Source organism: Mus musculus, chromosome 9, assembly GCF_000001635.26.
Source record: "Mus musculus strain C57BL/6J chromosome 9, GRCm38.p6 C57BL/6J".
Classification (NCBI taxonomy): domain Eukaryota; kingdom Metazoa; phylum Chordata; class Mammalia; order Rodentia; family Muridae; genus Mus; species Mus musculus.
In genome coordinates, this window is record NC_000075.6 from 59,334,609 (window position 1) to 59,354,046 (window position 19,438).

The 19,438-nt window shown below is 42.2% G+C and overlaps 1 protein-coding gene across 3 annotated transcripts in view; it reads right to left on the reverse strand.

Annotated features, from left to right (window-relative positions):
* Bbs4 (Bardet-Biedl syndrome 4 (human)) overlaps positions 1-18,900 on the reverse strand; it is a 31,543-nt gene extending 12,643 nt beyond the window's left edge. For 2 of the 3 annotated variants that reach the window (NM_001359558.1, NM_175325.3), the window contains exons 1-7: positions 18,802-18,900; positions 11,192-11,243; positions 9,452-9,531; positions 7,880-7,943; positions 6,479-6,590; positions 5,203-5,275; positions 1,756-1,809 (exon numbers count right to left, since the gene is read on the reverse strand). In NM_001359558.1, the coding sequence (NP_001346487.1) occupies positions 1,756-1,809; positions 5,203-5,275; positions 6,479-6,590; positions 7,880-7,943; positions 9,452-9,531; positions 11,192-11,243; positions 18,802-18,825 (459 nt within the window). In that variant the 5' untranslated portion in view covers positions 18,826-18,900. Of the gene's footprint in view, positions 1-1,755; positions 1,810-5,202; positions 5,276-6,478; positions 6,591-7,879; positions 7,961-9,451; positions 9,532-11,191; positions 11,244-18,801 lie in introns of all 3 variants that reach the window. The other variant, NR_153195.1, reaches the window with a different exon arrangement.
* Positions 18,901-19,438: the final 538 nt, after the last annotated feature.

The following is a 19,438-nucleotide window of genomic DNA, read 5'->3' on the forward strand; positions in this document are numbered from 1 at the left end:
TAAACAGTCCTAGGTTATAAAGGAAAACTCCCTAATCACCATCACTACCTTTCAGGAATCTCAAAAAATCATCTATTCATCAATTAAGACATGTACCTAAGGCTGGAAACATGGCTTAATTCCCAACACCCAGTTGGTGACTCACCCATCTCTAATTCTACTTCTGGAGGAGCTGATATCCTAGCCTCCAAAGGGACCAGGCACACATTTGGTGCACAGACATGCATGCAGGCAAAACACCCATAATAAAAAATGTCAAGGCCGGGCATGGTGGTGCATGCATTTAATCCCAGCACTCGGGAGGCAGAGACAGGCAGATCAAGACCAGCATGGTCTACAGAGCTAGTTCCAGGACAGTTACATCTAGGAAAAGAAACATACTAAGAAAAAGAAACCTTGTCTCAAAATCTCCACACCTCACCACCAAAGAAAAAAGAAACAAACTAGTTATCTGTTTCTTAGTCTGAGCACCAAAGTAAGTTAAAACATGCTGTGTCTGATAGCAAAGTCTTATTTAGAGCAGAGTTCAGAGTACAAAATACACTCACATCAGACAAAAAAAATTCTCATTATAAAACAAAATACAATCCATTTAAATTCATTTTCACTGACCTTAAAAGCAAAAATGAAGGCCAGGTATGGTGGCTCACCCTTTTAATCCAAGCACTCCAGTGGAAGAGGCAGGCAGATCTGTGAGTTTGAGGCCAGCCTGGTCTCAGAGTGAGTTCCAGGACAGCCAGAGCTACACACAGAAACCCTGTCTCAAAAAACCAAACCAAGCCAAGCGGTAGTGGCACATGCCTTTAGTCCCAGCACTTGGGAGGCAGAGGCAAGCAGATTTCTGAGTTCGAGGTCAGCCTGGTCTACAAAGTGAGTTCCTGGACAGCCAGGCTACACAGAGAAACCCTGTCTTGGGGAAAGAAAGTAAAGAAAAGAAAGAGAGAGAGAGAGAGGAAAAAAAAAAAGACAACAAACAAAACAAAAATCAGTTGTTGTCAAATCATAAGATGGTTCTTATGGTCTTGGACACCTTAAGGGATGGAGGGAGGGAGGGAGGGAGGGAGGGAGGGAGGGAGGGAGGGAGGGAGGGAGGGAGAGTGAGTGTGAGTGTGTGAGTGTGTGTGTGTTTCTTTGAAACAGTGTCTCAGCTCCAGGCTGGTCTCAAACTCAGATTGTTTTGCCCTTAGCCCCTTGGTTGGTGAAATTACAGCAGTATGGCACAGTGACCTGCGAAGGTCCACATTTTGATAAGTGTCTTACTGACATTAGTTTCTATACTAAACCATTTTAACAGGAGGTAGAGAGAAAGAAGAGAGGTGGAGGCAACTGGACTGCCACTTAAATTCTATAATAACCCCCAATTCTTTTATTTATTTATTTTAGAGATTTATTATTATATGTAAATACACTGTAGCTGTCTTCAGACATTCCAGAAGAGGGCGTCAGAGCTCATTACGGATGGTTGTGAGCCACCATGTGGTTGCTGGGATTTGAACTCAGGACCTTTAGAAGAGCAGTCAGTGCTCTTAACCGCTGAGCCATCTCACCAGCCCCCAATTCTTTTTTTTTAATCAAAAGTAGGAAAAATGAGTGATGACAGGCATTGACATGGCAATAACTATAAAAGGCAAGTTTTACTCTCAAAGCTCTGCAGATAGAGGCAATACACAATGAAATGGGCAGTGGCTCTTCTGTGACAAATGAACCACAGTTAACTCCAGTCAACCACTATCACCACTTCTATGAATTAATTACCTTGTTGAACTGCTTCAGGTAAGTGTAGCACACTCCCAGGTTATGGCAGATCTCCTACATGCAAAAGAAAGCAGAGTGGTTAGGTGTTACACTGCAAGCACTGAGGCACAGCAGCCTACATACAGACTGTACTTGTTCAGCAAGGGGTGCCCTTTGAACATGCATTCCAGTCAAGGGTTTTTGTGTTCATAAATACTTGTGATTCTGCCAAAAAAAAATCCTAAGTGTATTTTTTTTAAACTAAAACTATAAAATGCATGGTTGGAGTGATGGCTCTGCAGTTAAGAGCAGTGGCTACTTTTGCAGAGGACCTGAGTTTTGAGTCGAAGCACCCACATAGCAGCTCACAGCCTATCTGTAACTCCAGTTTCAAGATAACTCATGCCCTTTCCTGGCCTCCAAGCAACAGGCATATATGAGGTACACAGATATTACATAGATAAAGACAGCCAGACACATTTTCTTTTTTACAAATTATAAAATGCAAAAAGAGCAGGCAGACTCTTACGAGATCTAAGTTGTTCTTTACGGTCCATACTTGTCTCCCCTGACCAGTTTTCTTTCACAGCAGCCTAGGATCCAAACACTGTGTCCTTTTCTAAGGAGAAAACCCCCTATAGCCCCTGCTGCGTGGACTACAAGCTGGGAGCTCCACTGTTAAGGAAATCCTGTTTCCCTGCTTCTGGATACCTGGGCCTTTTCTATAAAAATCTGAAATTAGAAGGAGCTCTGGCCAGTGACAACAAGTACTACCTTCCCTAGTGATTCAGGAACCAGTGGTGCCACCTGGAGCCACTGTCATAAATGTGTATCTCTGACACTAATCTGTTGAAATCCATAGCAGAGGGCAGAGGACAAATTCGGTCTTCTTTGTAAAGTTCCTTCCTATGGCTTTTCTACACTAGAACCAGAACTACAGAGCTAAGTACCTCTAGCAGTGTAGAAAGCTGTAAGATTCTCTAAATACATTCAATAACTACATACTAAGTAGTCCTTTACAAAAACAGTTTGCTAACCTCTGACCTGTGTGGAAAAGAAAGATGAATCAAAAGGCCGCAGTAACTACCTGGGCTGCTGCTAACTTCTAATTCCAGTTTACTACAAGACTGACATGTGTCTTCTGGCCTAAGTGTTGTGAAGTCTCTGGAATTCCTTTGTAATAAACTGACTTTATTAGCAGCTTTAGAAAAGAAACCAGGAGTAAGGAGGGTGTTCCTGGAAGGCAAGAGGGCCAAGCACCTGTGAGTGGCAGGGATGCAGCCCTGTCTCAGGAACAGACCACAAAGCTCAGAGAAGCTAGTTTAATGTGTTCCACACCTCCTCAAACAACAAAACAATCAGTGATAGGCTTGATGCCTGTTGTTGTCATATACCTTACTTAAATTCTCTAAGAAATTCGCAGCATCGGTATAGATTTTCCAGTTTTATAGGAAACCAAAGCTCGGGGAAGTTAGTTTCCCTGACACAGAAGGGCCAGTGCTGGGACGCTTTGTCTCCTTTCTTTAGCTGTGTATCCTGACTATGTACACGCAGCGTCACAGACTCATGCACCCGACAGCATCCGATCCAAATAACATAACATTTCACTCATAAGTATTTCAGTACATGTTTCTCAAAGACATGATCTTTAAAAAAAAAAAAAATCAAGGCTAGAGATGGCTCAGCACTTAAGAGCACTGGCTGCTCTTCCACTGGGTTCAGTTCAAAGCACCCACACGGTGACTCACAACCAACCATATGTAACCTCACTTCCAAGAGATCCAACATCCTCTTCTAGCCTCAAAAGCACTTTACACATGTAGGCACACAGACATACATGTAGCCAGAACACTCATACACACAAAATAAATTAAATAAATCTTTGAAAAAGTTGTTTTAAACTTATAATACTATTATCTACCTGAAAAAAAGCAACCCTAAAAACTAGTCTTTGTCTCATGAAGCTCTCACATTCTAAAATTATTTTTTTTCTTAAACCACAATAGAAATAATGTCTACATTACCAAGAACTGTGCCTTCAATTCAAGCCTGTCTCCAAAACTTGTATATATTCCATTTCATCAGGGAATACCACCTTTCTGGCCTTTTAATGCTCTCTACATACACTAGTCCCTAACTCACCCCTGATGAATCTCTGCAGTAGGTGAAACCTGAAAAGAAAGCACCAATACGCCTTAAACAGCTAACAGCGCAGGAAGTATGCAAAGGAAAACAGAACAAGGTGGAGTCAAATCCATCCCTCATAAAAGCCACAAGGCTGCTGAATCTGACAGGAAGTGACAATGAGTGTCGCAGACAGTGAGAGGATGAGAGGAGCTGCTCATCCATCCTCCAGAGACCCAGTCCTCTTTCCCTTCACTACAGCGCCCCACTCCAGTTAGCAAGGACTTTCCAGCCTTCCTTTCAGAGGCTACGGCTGATGAGATACAGCAGAGGTTCCTTTGGGACTCGCTCTTCCTTGCTCTTTGAGCTCCTTTCAATGAATTAATACTTCTGAGCTGCAGCAGGCGCCATTTAACTAACCATGATTAAGTCTCAGCCCTGAAACTCTAGGACCACAAATGAATGCAAAAACCCATGATATGGATTCATGGAGGGGAAAAACTCTTTGTAAAGGCAATGTTTAGTCTGACTTTGTTTTGTACTTACACATAATTCCCAATTTACATAAGTGCATGATGAAAATAGGGGAGATAAGGAAGGTGAATATGATTAAACTATGAAAATGTCACAGTGAAACTCACTGTTTTATACAGTTAATTTACACTAATAAAAAAGAGAAGATGATGAAGGGAAAATAATCAGAAGAGTCACTTAAAGTTTTCATAACACAAAGAAAGTCAAAAGAAACAGCTGCTGACTGCCAAGCAGATAGGGGAAATATGCAAAGTACATATGAAGACATCTGCTGCTGATGCTTACGAACTCCAAATGTACCAACGTGACCTCTAAAGCTCTTGGAAATGACATGGGAAACCACGGCTGGAATCACACCAGTACAAACCTGTCAGCCACACTAACAGCTGCAAAATATAAACCAAAGTCTACAAAGCTACGCAGAAATGCCGTGCTGAGGACAGAATCAAAGACAGTGAACATCTAAGAGCTCTAGCCAAGCCCTAGGCAGTGGCTGAGTACCACTGAGGCAGACCCATCTCTCTGGGTTTGAGGCCAGCCTGCTCTACATAATGCATTTCAGGTCAGCCAGTGCTACACAAATTGAGACCTTATTAAAATAAAAAAAGAGCTGGGGGTGGTGGCACATGCCTTTAATCCCAGCACTTGGGAGGCAGAGGCAGGCGGATTTCTGAGTTCGAGGCCAGCCTGGTTACAAAGTGAGTTCCAGGACAGCCAGGGCTACACAGAGAAACCCTGTCTCGAAAAACAAAAAAATAAAAAATAAAAAAAGAGCTATTTGCTGAGAAAGAAATGCTGTTTCTCACTTACCCAGTCTTTCTGGTTAAGTTTAGCTGCTTCATTATATACTTCAGTGGCAGCTTTGTGTTTTCCCAGAAGAAACCTGTGAAGATAAATTTTCTATAATTATTACTTCCTCAATTCATTACTTTTGGTTTGTTTTTGAGGCAGGTCCTTACGTAATTCCAACTAGCCCCCAATGCACTGTGTGACCAAGGATAACTTGGAACCGGTCCTCATGCCTTCAGCTCCAAGTACTAGGGTTATGGTGTGCACTGCCACACCCAGCTAACCTAAACTCCTGTAGGATTAACTCTACAAATTCACATTTTACACATGTTCCAGAGCTAAAAATTGTATAAGTATTTTTCAAAAAGTTGAGCTGGTTGTATGGGAACGGCAGGGGGCACCATTGCGCCCCAAAAGCAGAAGCTCTTGAGGCAGAGCTTGTGTCAGCGCTGTTCTAAGACAGTAAGGTCATCACACACCAATGTTGGTGGCATTCTTCTGTAACTACTATCTGTATTGTTTTATAAAAGTAGACAGCCGGGCGTGGTGGCGCACACCTTTAATCCCAGCACTTGGGAGGCAGAGGCAGGCGGATTTCTGAGTTCGAGGCCAGCCTGGTCTACAAAGTGAGTTCCAGGACAGCCAGGGCTATACAGAGAAACCCTGTCTCGAAAAAGCAAAATAAAACCAAAAACATAAAAAATAAAACTAAAAGTAGACAAAACCAACAAAAGGTCAAACCATATGCCATGAAGCATAGCCACCATCATCTCCAACCTTGCCCAGTAAGGGCGGATCCTTTTCCTCCTCAACCCAGGTCTCTTTTTGATCATGAATTTGAAGAGAACTGAGTTCTATATGAAAATGATGCCAGTAAGAAAGGCAGTGTGGGGAGGAACATGGAGATGGCACTGCATGGAACACTAGGGTGTGAAAATGTTTATGAAGACTTTACAAGTATTTCCAGAGGGATCCGCAGGCCATGTGCTCAAAATACCTCACGTTTACTATATGTCAATATTCCACCTAACATCAAACCAACACGCTATGTCTTGCCCATGTGATTATAGAAGAGTTATGGGATAATACACTGTTCTCATCAACTAGAAGGTCCGGAGTTCCTTAATACTAGCTGACTTCCAGATTAATCCATGCTCTTCAAGATGAAGCCCATCATACTTATTACTCATTGTCCCACATAGCAAACATCTGGCTGATATAGCAATAAGTTTTTTCCCAAAAATCACTTCAAAAGACAGCATTTTATGTGGTCTTCTGTGATTGTTCCAGTACTCACAAAGATCTGGCCACCTGCTTGAGATTATCAGCACACTGTGGGCTGAGAACAGCACATGTCTGAAAGAGTTCTAGGGATTCTTGGATATTTCCTTCCAGGCGAAAAATCAGTGCTGCCAAATAATAGAAAATACAGAAAATAAGCCATATTCTTAGAAGTAGAGGCTGGCATCAGAAAAACTGGAGGAGGAAGAAGAGCTAAAATCAGAGAAAGCCTTTAATCCAATCAGTCATCACTAGATGGGTAGAAGCAAGCAAAGTGTTACTAAGGGGAAGCCCGTAGTAAGCTAACTGAGATTTACCCATTCTGCTTCCAGCATCTATACTCAGATAACAGGTCTTTTACAAATCACAGAAATTCTTTGTAAGAATAATATTTTGAAGGGCTAGAGGTGGCTCAATTTGTGAAGAGCATTTACTGCTCTTGTAGGGGACTGGGGTTCAATTCCTAGTACCCACATGGTGGCTCACAACCACCTTTTATTTTATGTATATAAGTGCTCTGTCTACACACACCAGAAGAGGGCACCAGATCCCATTACATATGGTTTGTGAGCTACCATGTGGGTGCTGGAAATTGAACTCAGGATCTCTGGAAGAACAGTCAGTGCTCTTAACCACAGAGCCATCTCTCCAGCCCCTTACAACAACTTTTAATTCTAGTTCCTGGGGATCCAATGATCACTACTGGCCTCCACAGGCACCATGCATGTACATGTTACACAGACATACATCCAGGCAAACACACATACATGTTTTTTTGTTTTGTTTTGTTTTGTTTTGTTTTGTTGGTATTTTCCAGACAGGGTTTCTCTATGTAGTCCTGGCTGTCCTGGAACTCACTTTATAGACCATGATGGCCTCGAACTCAGAAATCCACCTGCCTCTGCCTCCTGAGTGTTGGGATTAAAGGCGTGCGCCACCACGCCTGGCAAAATAATTTTAAAATATATTTAAAAAACATGTTTACCCAATATCAGGCACTGGCCTCCAGATGTGTGCACAATACATATACAGAATTATGTTCAAATTTATTTTTTTCTTTTTTTAAAAGATTTATTTATTATTATACACTGTATAATAATTTCTTTATTATTGTACACTGTAGCTGTCTTCAGACGCACCAGAAGAGGGCATCAGATCTCATTCCAGGTGGTTGTGAGCCACCATGTGGTTGCTGGGATTTGAACTTAGGACCTTTGGTAGAGCAATCAGTGCTCTTACCCGCTGAGCCATCTCGCCAGCCCATGTTCAAATTTCAAAGGATAGTAAATAAGACTTCTCTGAGACACTATTTGAATTTAAGTCTTCCCTAGGTTGTTTGGGTTTTTTTGTTTGTTTGTTTTCCAAGAACCTTGGGCTAAATATATTTTCCAGTAAGGAAAGAAACAATATGTCTTACCTTGGACATAGATAGCATATTCACATAGCCCCTGAGTCTCCTGAAGCTGTTCTTTGATCACAGCCTAAAAGAGAAGAATAGCTGAGTAGGGGTTAGGTGTTACCAAAGCAGCAGTAGAGGCAGACAAGGGACATAAAACACCTAGGACATAGACAACAATTAACAATGTGGTTTCATCAGGAGTTTTGTTTTCATCTCAACTCTTATGATCACTTATTTCAGAATAAGGTTAGCAACCTAGGGGCTCTCAGAATATTTCTGTATGTACATCCCTCATTTAGAAATACTTTTAGGGTTGGGCATGGTGGTGCACGCCTTTAATCCTGGCACTCAGGAGCAGAGGCAGGTGGATCTCTGTGGTTTGAGGCCAGCCTGGTCTACAGATCTAGTTCCAGGACAACCAGGACTACACAGAGAAACCCTGTCTTATAAAAGAAAAAAAAAAATACCTTTAGCACTTGCTGCTCTTTCAAAGGACCCAAATGTGATTACCGGCTCCCTGATGGCAACTCACAATTATACAGATAGTACAGTTGTGTAACTCTGTAACTCCAGTCTCAAGTCCCAAGGAGTCTGATGACATCTTCTGGCCTCCTCAAGCAATACTTGCTTGAGACAAACAGGTAAGCAAAACACCCACACATAAACTTTAAAATTTCTGAATAAGTTTTGTATTTTTGCATTATATGCCATGCACTGTGGTATGTGCCTACAATCTCAGCACTCAGGAGGTGGAGACAAGAGGACCAAGAAATCAAGGTCAACTTCTACTACCTATTGAATCTGAGGTTACATGCAACTGTTACAAACAAAACCAAAAACCAACAACAGCAACAACCAACAAATAGGAGATAAGAACTACATAACCCTAAAGTCTAAACCACTGTCTTGACCAGACATGGAGGCACACACCTTTAATCCCAACACTCAGAAGGCAAAGGCAGGTGGATCTCTGTGAGTTTGGCCTGTTAGCAAGTTCAAGGCCGACCAAAGATACAGAGGAAAACCTCATCTCAAAAAATTAAATTTAAAATAAACTACTATCTCATCCATAACAGAAAAAAAAATTTCTCAACCCCTAGTTAAAATCTAACTAGGCATGCTAGAAAAACATGAGAAAAGTTTCAAGCACCATGGCAGACGCTAGTGGTTCTCAGTAGAGAACAAATCACATGGGCTCTCTACTCTGACAGACTAGACCCAGGTACTTACTCTCAAAAGGCAGCATCTACAGCCATCCCAAGAGAATTAAGAAAGGCTTCCCAAAATGAAAAGCTTCAAACTGTGTGTTGGCAAGGGGTAGAAGAGGAGCTGAGGCAAATAAGAGGGTGGGAGAGAGGACAGAGTGTCATACTAAAGGGTTTGAGTACAATGAGAAAATCCCCACAGTAAGCAGGAAGGAACCTGCTCCTATTTGCTATATAGAAACACACAAAGAGACAAGATCATAGTCAAGGCTGGTAGATAAAATATTGTTTAGATTAAAATACTGATGTTTAAAGCAGGAAGCTATTAGCTGCCACACGGGGCTGTAGACACTGACAGTGTCTGTCTGCCCAGCCTGTCTCTCACCTTGCAAGCTTCATAATCCTTCCGGATATAGTGGAGATGGATCAGCCAGTTCTGTTTCTCCACAATAGGGAAGTCTGGAGCTAGAGAGCATATTTTGGCAAAACAAACAATACAGTAAGTGTTAAATTTTCTCCTTTAGCGGAGTTCTCATGTCTAAACCAACCACAAGCAATTACAATAGTGCATTAAATTCTTCATGGAATTTGGAAATGTATGGAAATATCTTGTTTTCCTAATTGTATTTACTTTGTGGCTCCCCATGTGTGGGTACACGTACTATAGCATACACAGAGGACAATGCGTGGGTACACGTACTATAGCATACACAGAGGACAATGCGTGGGTACACGTACTATAGCATACACAGAGGACAATGCGTGGGTACACGTACTATAGCATACACAGAGGACAATTTGAAGAAGCTGGTTCTCTCCTTCCACCATGTGGGTCCTAGGGATTGAAACTGGATCAGCAGACCCCAACACATACATTAAAAAAGAAGTTTTGAAACAAGTAAAAGAGGAAGCTGGGGATCTAGCTTAAGAGCACCTGCCTAGCATGTGCATAGTCTTAGGCTCAATCCCTAACACCACAAACATTTCAATTAAAATAAACAGCCCTATGGATGGCAGAACTAATGTCTTTTTGTTAACAATATTCCGGTATTTCTCTAATATCTGATGAGGAGGAGGACGTCCCATCCAAAGCCCTTGAGAATCCCCCAGTGACAGTCACAACCTGAAGTCAGTCCTCCTAAAGTGTCACAGGTTAGCAGATGGAGGATTCTTGTTCCTCTAAATCAACAACAATACATCACCTCTGAGACCAAAAATGTAGCACTTCACAGGCCGGGTCTTCACTAGGCTTCCAAGGATGAATTTTTATAAAACCGCACACTAGCCAAGCATGCAATATCCATAATCCCAGTAATTGGGAACTAAAGTATAGAAAGTGTCCCAAGTCAACAGCAATGGGTGCAGCCCATCTTAGAAATAAATATGCCATGTTTCCCTCTGGAAGCTCACAAAGCAAGGCCCTATCTCAAGGCAAAAATTTTTAAATAAAAAGTCAATGTGCCAGGCAGTGGTGGCACACACCTTTAATCCCAGCACTTGGGAGTCAGAGGCAGGCAGATTTCTGAGTTCGAGGCCAGCCTGGTCTACAGAGTGAGTTCCAGGACAGCCAGGGCTGTACAGAGAAACCCTGTCTTGAACCCCCCGCTCCCCAAAAAGTCAATGCAACACTTACTTAATATATACATAAAATTAGTGGAGGTTGTATAAGAAAGTAATGTTTATAACACAAATAGAAATTAATGAATACTGACATAATAACCAAAAACCATTTAAATACATTACAGGCCAATAAAATCTAATTAGATAAAATAAAAACTAGTCATTGTGTAAGAGCTGGGCCATGGGGCTGGAGAGATGGCTCAGTGGTTAAGAGCACTGACTGCTCTTTCAGAAGTCTTGAGTTCAATTCCCAGCAACCACATGGTGGCTCACAACCATCTGTAATGGGATACAGTGCCCTCTTCTGGTGTGTCTGAAGACAGTGACAGTGTATTCACATACATAAAATGAATAGATCTTTGAAAAATAAAAAGGAGAAAAAAGAGTTTGACCATTACTGGTTTTCCTAACATACTTTACAAAGCTCTGGTATGCATGAAACAGAAACAAACACAGATTCACACATGTGTATAGACACATATATAAAATAAAATTAAATACAGACCTTTTTTTGACCTAGGTTTTTGAGATTCAACAGATGCAGGAACCTGAGTTTTCTGAAATGAAAGAGGATGACTGTGTTAAAGCAGCACCATGTGCTAATTGCAAGCACATTCACATAACAAGAATGAGCAGTAACTCACCAGTCATGTATTCAATTCATAACATGAAGAAACATAAAGAGGCATTCTGAGTATGACTTATACCGCACTATTCTTTAGCTCTCCAACTTGCCCACAGTGCTTAATGCATAGTATATGTTTATTTATAAGTACCAAAATTACAATGTACAACATACACTCATATTAATATACTAAATTATGAAATACCTCATAAAGATGTTTAATGTTCTTCTTAGCAGCCAAATCAGAATGTTTTTTAACATTTGTATGTGTGTGTACATGCATATGTATGTACAGAGGGGACATCATTCAAGAATCTTTTGTCCCCTTCTGCAATGTGGGTTCCTCATGAGGACCTAACTCTTGTCAATCTTGGTAGCAAGCCCTTTTATCTTCCAAGCCACACCCCCAGCCATGGCCTCTGTTTGATAAAATGACAGTAGACAGTTCAGGCAGTAAAGAACCTGTGGGACAGGCTTGAAGACCCAAGTTCCAGGCACCGAGTAAAAACTGGGCACAGCATGTGTGTAATCTCGAGACAAGCACTGCTCATCATCACCAGCCTAGACAATCATTAGTTCCAGGTGCAGTCAGAGACACTGGCTAAAGAAATAAGGTGCAGAGCAATTGAGGAAGATGCTGGATATGAAGATATTGTACTAACTTAGCACTGCAACTTATTAGAAAATCTTTAAGTGGATTTTTCTTTTATCAGTTCCCTAATTTTATACATCATATACCACAATAAGGGCCAGTTGTGGTGGCACGTGCCATTAATCTTAGTACCCAGGAAGGCAGAGCCAGGAGGATATCAGAGTTGTTAACCTGATATATTTAGGACAGCCTTGCTATACAAGTGAGACTCTGTCTCAAAACAAAAACAAGAACAGCAAGACTATTTATATGCCTTAATATAAGGAGGGAAATATTGGTTGCAACATTTTCAGAAGCAATAAAAGAAAGTGTCTGAAAGATTTATTATTTTATGCATATAACTGTTTTGCCTGCATGTATATACACCAAGTATGTGCCTCATGCCCACAGATATCAGAAAAGGCATCAGATCTCCTGGAACTGGAGTCATGGATGTTTGTAAGCCATCACTGGGGTGCTGAGAATGGAACCTGGATCCTCTGCAAGAGCAACAAATGATTGTAACCACTGAGCCATCTCTCCAGCTACAAAACAAAAACTTTAATTTTAAAGGGTATACCCCAGACTGGCCTAAAACTCAGGCTCCTCCAACCTCTGCCTTCAACATATACAACAGTGTGCACCTGAATAACTGGCAAAAGAAACTTCACACTCAGCTGTACCTTAAAGCAAGCATGGTAATGCATGCCTATAAGCCATCACTTAGTAGGCTGAGAGAGGGTGATATCCAGTTTGAGGCTAACCAGGATAGAAACATAGGCAAACCCTGTTTCACAAAACAAAACAACAGGAGCGGAAGATGGCTGGGCTGTTACGAGTACTGAGTAATCTTACAGAGCCCAGGTTCAATTCCTGGCATCCGTGTGGTGGCTCACAACAGTCTGCAGTTACAGTTCCAGGGGATCCTGTGCCCTCTTCTGGCCTCTGTCGGCATCAGGCATGCAAATCATGCACTTAAACATATTCAGATAAAACATCCATACATGTGATCTTTTGTAAAAAATTAAGTGTGCAAGAGGAATAAGAAACTGCAAACTAAGTAATTCCCACTGGGATCCAGCCCTAGCACAAGAAATTCAAAAGTGCTGGGGTGACATGCGTGGTACAGTACATGCCTAGCATGCATGAGACCAAGTCTAATTTCCAATAATAGTAATAGTAGGCACATGTAGAAAACTCAGAATGTCAATCTTTACACTCAAGTTTTTTTTGTTTTGTTTTTTGGTTTTTCGAGACAGGGTTTCTCTATGTCACCCTGGCTGTCCTGAAACTCACTCTGTAGACCAGGCTGGCCTCGAACTGAGAGATCCACCTGCTTCTGCCTCAGAAGTGCTGGGATTAAAGGTGTGTGCCATCACTGCCTGGTAACTCTTAAGTTTCTGAAGAAATTACATTAAGAAACAAAACAATTGGAATGAAGGAGTGACTTTGTAAAGTATGTAAGTATTGTCAGCATCAGAATACAAAAAGAAAAAGTGTAGCTCATGGGATTGCCAAGACAGAAGCACGAAACTAAAATTAGTGTAGTAAACAGGCAGATGGCAATGGGTAGCAAAGTCTCTGATGACCCTATAGCATGCAGGGAAATAAGTATTTATGTGAGGCTTCGTTCTAAAATGTCTTTGATAGTGATGAAAAAAAATGCTATGTGGCTACTTCCTTCCTCCTGGAAGAAGGAAGGAAGGAGGATAGTAAGATTCATGAAGCTCAAAAGTTTCAAGATGCAGACACACAAGGTCATAAAAGTAGTAAATAGTTGCTGTGGAGACAGTCTGGTGAGACTCACTGAAAGCTGTACAGGAATGCAGGCTTGAAGAGCAATCACCAATGCTCCAGTGGGGTTTTCGGTGATGTAGCTGCCTTTAGTTCACCTATGGCCCCATAAGTAGCCACACATAAACTCAGTATTCACCAAACCAGTCAGGGGAAATAATCTTTGGTTTGCTATTAGTACTCTACCTAGGGTGTACAAATGTTTATATAGTCCCCAAAAAAGTCACACAATATAGCTGGTACCCAAACAGAACCAACAGAATCAACGATGAGTGGGGAGGACTGGTGGCATAGTCCCTATGATGATAAATGAGAAGACATGTTAACTGAGGCTGACCCGAGGGTGGAGGACTAATCCTGACATGGCTCTCTTTCCCTAGACAGAATGGCATAGTGTGCCTCCTTACTGGACTGGTAGTTGCATGCACTCTGCAATGGGTGATAAGACATCTGATCAAGGCTTGCCATCTAAGGGAGAAATCCCAGAATTCAGTACAGAAAATGGGGTGGCAGGCTTCCTTGATAAAGGGTGACTACCATGTGTGTATGAAGAGAACTCCAACCCTGATGTGCTAGAGAATACAGTGGAGTCTCTGAAAGTAGTGCATATGGGAGAGGCTGAGTCAGTGCTTGCATAGACTTTTCTGTGGCAATAAGACATACAACTGAGGCTCAGCTTTCTGCCCCAAAGAACCTGCCCAGCCTCTAATCTAGCAAGAAAAGGGCAGAATGAGGGAGATGTTACTTGCTGTGTCTTACAGCTGACAGGGTGCAATGGAAAGAATACAAGTCAGATCTGAAGAGCTCTTGCTAGGACCCAAGAACTTGGAACCCATGGAAAGAACTGGTGTATGGAAGAACACAGAGTAAGAAGATGCCCCTCAGGTCTGACCTTCAAGACAGAGGAAGGGAAAAGTCCATGATTCAGTGTGAAATCAGAGACCTCAATACAGGAAACTGTGATAGTCAGAGACTGTTCTGAGTCTGATCTCTTGGACTAGGGGAAGACTTTTAAACGGGGAATGAAAAGTCTCTCATAGCCTAACTTCTAAGACTATAGACATGGACGTGGATGTGGCTGATCCACGTGGCATGCAGTCACAAAAACTGAGTAACCACCTGCGGAGTGGCCCCTACAGACTCATATGTTTGAATGCTTGGCCTACTGGAGGCATGGCCTTATTAGAGCTGGTACGTCCCTGCTGGAGAAAGTGTGTCCCTGTAGAGGCAGGCTTTGAAGTCTCCTATGTCCAAGCTACATTCAATGCAACACAGTTTCCTGCAGCCTATTGGTCAAGATGTAGAATTCTCAGTTCACTTCTAATGTCATGCCAGCCTGTATGCTGACATGCTTCAGCCAGCCCAATTAAATGTTTTTCTTTGTAAGAGTTGCCTTGGTCATGGTGTCTGTTCACAGCTAAGACACTACCCATCCTTCCTTGAGCCAGAAGGTAAAGGTCCTTGCCACTAAGTCTAATGACTTGAGTTCAATCCTCAGGATCCATAGGGCAGAAGGTCGTCCTCGGACCTCCGCTAGTGTGCTACTTCACACATGTGCAAGCATGCACACATGTACACACACACACACAAATAAAATATAAAACACTTTTTAAAGAAAGAAGGACCCATTGGTTTTATGGGCTGAGATGGCTCAGCAGTAAAAGTGTTTGCCTTACAAGCCTGACAGTCTGAGTTCAATCACTGGAACTCACAATGGAGATAGAGAACTGGCTTCTAAAAGATGTCTTCTAACCTCTACATGCATGCTGTGGCATATGTGCACCTACACACACACACACACACACAAACTGTACTCGTGGTGGCGCACGCCTTTAATCCCGGCACTCGGGAGGCAGAGGCAGGCAGATTTCTGAGTTCGAGGCCAGCCTGATCTACAGAGTGAGTTCCAGGACAGCCAGGGCTATACAAAGAAACCCTGTCTCAAAAAAACAAAAAAAATTAAAAAAAAAAAAAGCCATAAACTCAGCATATACACATTGTCACCTGTCAAAAGTAAAACAAAGGCCTAATCCAAAGTCCATAATTCTAGAAAAGTCTCTAAATGTGCTAACCTTTTTTTCCGGCTTCTGTAGTTCTGCTTCTGGCTAACTGTTTTTGTTAACTGAAGTATGTCAACTCAAAATATGGTTTTTGTGCTTAAAACCTCATCCTGAGAAGGACTCAGGGCTACACTGGGATCCTGAGCACCCAGTATAGTCACCTGCCAACCAACTAATAGACTTTCTATTGCCTTAAATCCGAGACTGATCAGTCTTCTCTGGTGGATATCCCACAATAATGGTGCCAGTATCGTAAACCTAGAACATTAAGCAGATTATTATTTATCTTTTAGCTTATGCACTGAGATTTCTTCTCTGTACTGAGTATTCTGCTGGTATCACTCTGCAAATAAAATGGCAAACAAAAGAGACCCCTACAAGAGACAACACTGCATTATAAGACTGTCAACCAGAAGCAACTAATTTGTCTGTTTTCCATGGTGTTTTTCAAAAGACAATATAAAAAAAAAAACCACTAAAATCATTCATTAGTTCAGGACAGGGTTTGAAACCCAACAGTAAAAAGTAAAAAAAAGTAAAAAGTAAAGGACAAGGCTTCATGTTTTTATTAGGGATGTCTCCGAAGTTAAATACAATTACAAACATAGTCCTCAAAAATCAACTACTGTCAAAAAGCTAAAAATAGAATAATCAGTCCTTGCCCAATGGCATATACCTATGATCCCAGCACCTTGGTACTGAGGCAAGAGAACTGTAGTCTGATCCTAGCCTAGGCTATATAAGACGACCCTATCTCAAATCAACAAAACATCCTATGATCCAGCTATCCTCCTACTGAGTACATACCAAAATAAAATACACTCATTCTACCAAAGAGATACTGTGTTCTTCATCTACTGCAGCATTCTTCACAGTATCAAAGTACATAGTCAATGGAGTTGCCCAAGGATGGATAAATAACAAATGGGTAAATAAACTGTGGTATGTGTTAAGGCCTAGGTAAAATATTAAGGTCTAGATGGACTGTTAAAGCCTAGGTAATATGTTAAGGCCTAGGTAACAGATACTTGACTACCCTGCCATTATAAGGAAACTCTCTCCTATCTCTCTGCTGTTGCTAGGAAACTTTCTGATGCCAAGATTGATTACATATTCTGTTATGTTCTGTGCCCTTGAAAACCAGTCACAATAAAAAGTCAATAGGACTGTTTTATATAGTTACCCACAATAAGCTTGGATCTGAACCAACCACCCAACAGTATTTCCTGTACCTGTGTTCAAGTTTTTATGGTATAAGCTGCCCCCGAGATGGACCCCAACATAAGAAAGATACCCGCCCCAATATAAGAAACTATTTGGAATAAAACTTCCATTCTGAGTAGTGGTCGAGTAAAGTTTATGTTCCCAAAACCTCCCTGGGAACTGACATCCTACTTGGCAGAAAGAGACATGTACACAGGTAACTGACATCCTGGTTGGCAAGTTAAGACATGAATATTAGACAAGTCCCATCCTGGTAGAGAAGTTAGGACATGAATATTAGACAAGGCAGGTTTCCTGCCACAGTTGAATACCCCAACCAATGGGAGCAGGGTAAATGCACAACAAAACATGTTCCTAAGGAAATCCTATCCCTAAATCCTGATTGGTGAAATAATTTGGCACAGATGTTTGTGGATTTGGGGCTTAAAAACCCTGTAAGATCTTAACTTGGGGTCATGGTTCAGTTCCCGAATCTGGACCATGGCCCTAGTTGACCAGTCCTGGGGCATCTGCTCAATAAACTATCCCTGTCTGACTGCGATCAGTGTTTGTGTGGTTTGTGAAGAGATTCCTAGACTCCAGGAGTATGCATGTATTATTTAGACATGAAAAAGAATAAGGTGTAATCTGTAGTACTGTGGAAAAATTATGCTAAGTAAAATATGCCTGGCAGAGAAAGCCAAAGCATGTTCTCACTCCTATGTGGAAACTAAAAAAGCTGATCTCAACGGGGTAGCACACACCTTTAATCCCAGGCAGCCTAGTCTACTCTCTAGTTCTAGGTCAGTTGGGGATACACAAATAAACCCTATCTTTACAAAAAGGAACAAACAAAGTTGATTTCATGGAAATAGAGAGTAGAACAAGAGGTCACCAAAAGTTAGGAAAGGGAAAAGATGGAGAGAAACATTCAATAATATTCAATAACAGGAGCCAAATACCAACAGACAGAAGCAAATGCTTATGTGGGGGCTACTGTTTGCAACAGTTTATATGCTGAGATGGAAATGGTAATGACCCTGACTTGACCATCACACACAGTACACTTTGTACCGACGTATCATCACACTGTACCTCATAAACATACAACTATAAGTCAATCCAAAAAAAAGGAGCTAGGAGTGATGACGCACTCCTGTAAATCCCAGAAGTCAGGGGATTAAAGGTGGCTAATCCGTAGCCAACATGAACTACAGGTGCAAATACCATGTACATACAAGACTGTCACAAACAAGCAAGGTCATGAGTGATGCAAAAAGCCAGTTACTTCTGGGTCAGCCTGAATTCACAGAGGCTGTTGTAGAATTAACTAACGATTTAAACCAGCTGAGTTCTGAAACAGGGCTTTTCCGAAATCTAATCGCAGCTGGGAAAACAAGCCAGTCGCAGTGAGAGGGCAGGGGCGCTGAATGGTTCCAGGCTTCATCCAATTAAATTACCAATCTATGGGATATCAAAAACTGCCTAATGAAGGTGCAGTAACCCCCACCTCACGCCCACCCTCAAATCCTAAGAGTAGGAAAAACACCATTTCCAAAAAACCTCTCTTCTCTGCCCAATCCCAAAACAGACGAAGCGCTGCACACAGGTCAGCATTCGCCAAACGCCCAGCCAGGCGGGGAGCTGGACCGCGCCGCCTCCCGGAGGGACTACTTGGCGTACGCCCCGGCCCCGCCACCCCAGCCCCGCTGGCCGCCCCGGCCTGGCCCCGCCTGGCCCGGCCCCGCCACGACGCTCCGCCCTGAGGCCGCCGCTAAGCCTCCGAGAATCTCCCCGCTTACCATCCCAAGCTTCACTTCAGCCATCTTGGCTCCGCCCACCGCTTCGCGACCGGAAGCCGACCGTTTCCCGGGCGACCAGCTGAGCAGGAAGTCAAAGCCAGGGAAGGAAGGAGGAACCTGAGCCCCTAAGGAGTTGTGAGTGGAAGGTCAGGCTGTGAGGTCAGTGAGTTCCAGGGTCTCAGCCACAGATGGATGGCTTAGCTCGGAAGGAATAGGTGAGGGGACTCGCAGCCAGAGCTTAGATAGCTCTGCACCGGGCTGGACGAATTTAGAGTGGAGCGTGTCAGTTAGATAGTAGACAACGAAGTTTATAACTTATGTTTCCAAGAGATTTGGTCTAAGCCTTACATTGGCAACAAAGTTTTTCAATGACATTTTGTGAGGAAAATATGCTTTCATCGCCAGTGGAAACAAATTGGTCAAGCTTCCAATAAGAGCAGCTTAGCCACAACTACCAAAATTAAAAATGCTTATAACCTTAACCCAACTGTTTCAATTATAGGAATTTATTCTATACATATAGACATAAGACATGGCTTTACATACAGAGGTATCCGATGTATCATTGTTTGGAATAACCAACACCCAAAAAAACAACCTAAATACCCAACAGTAGAAATCAAATAAATGATAAGTT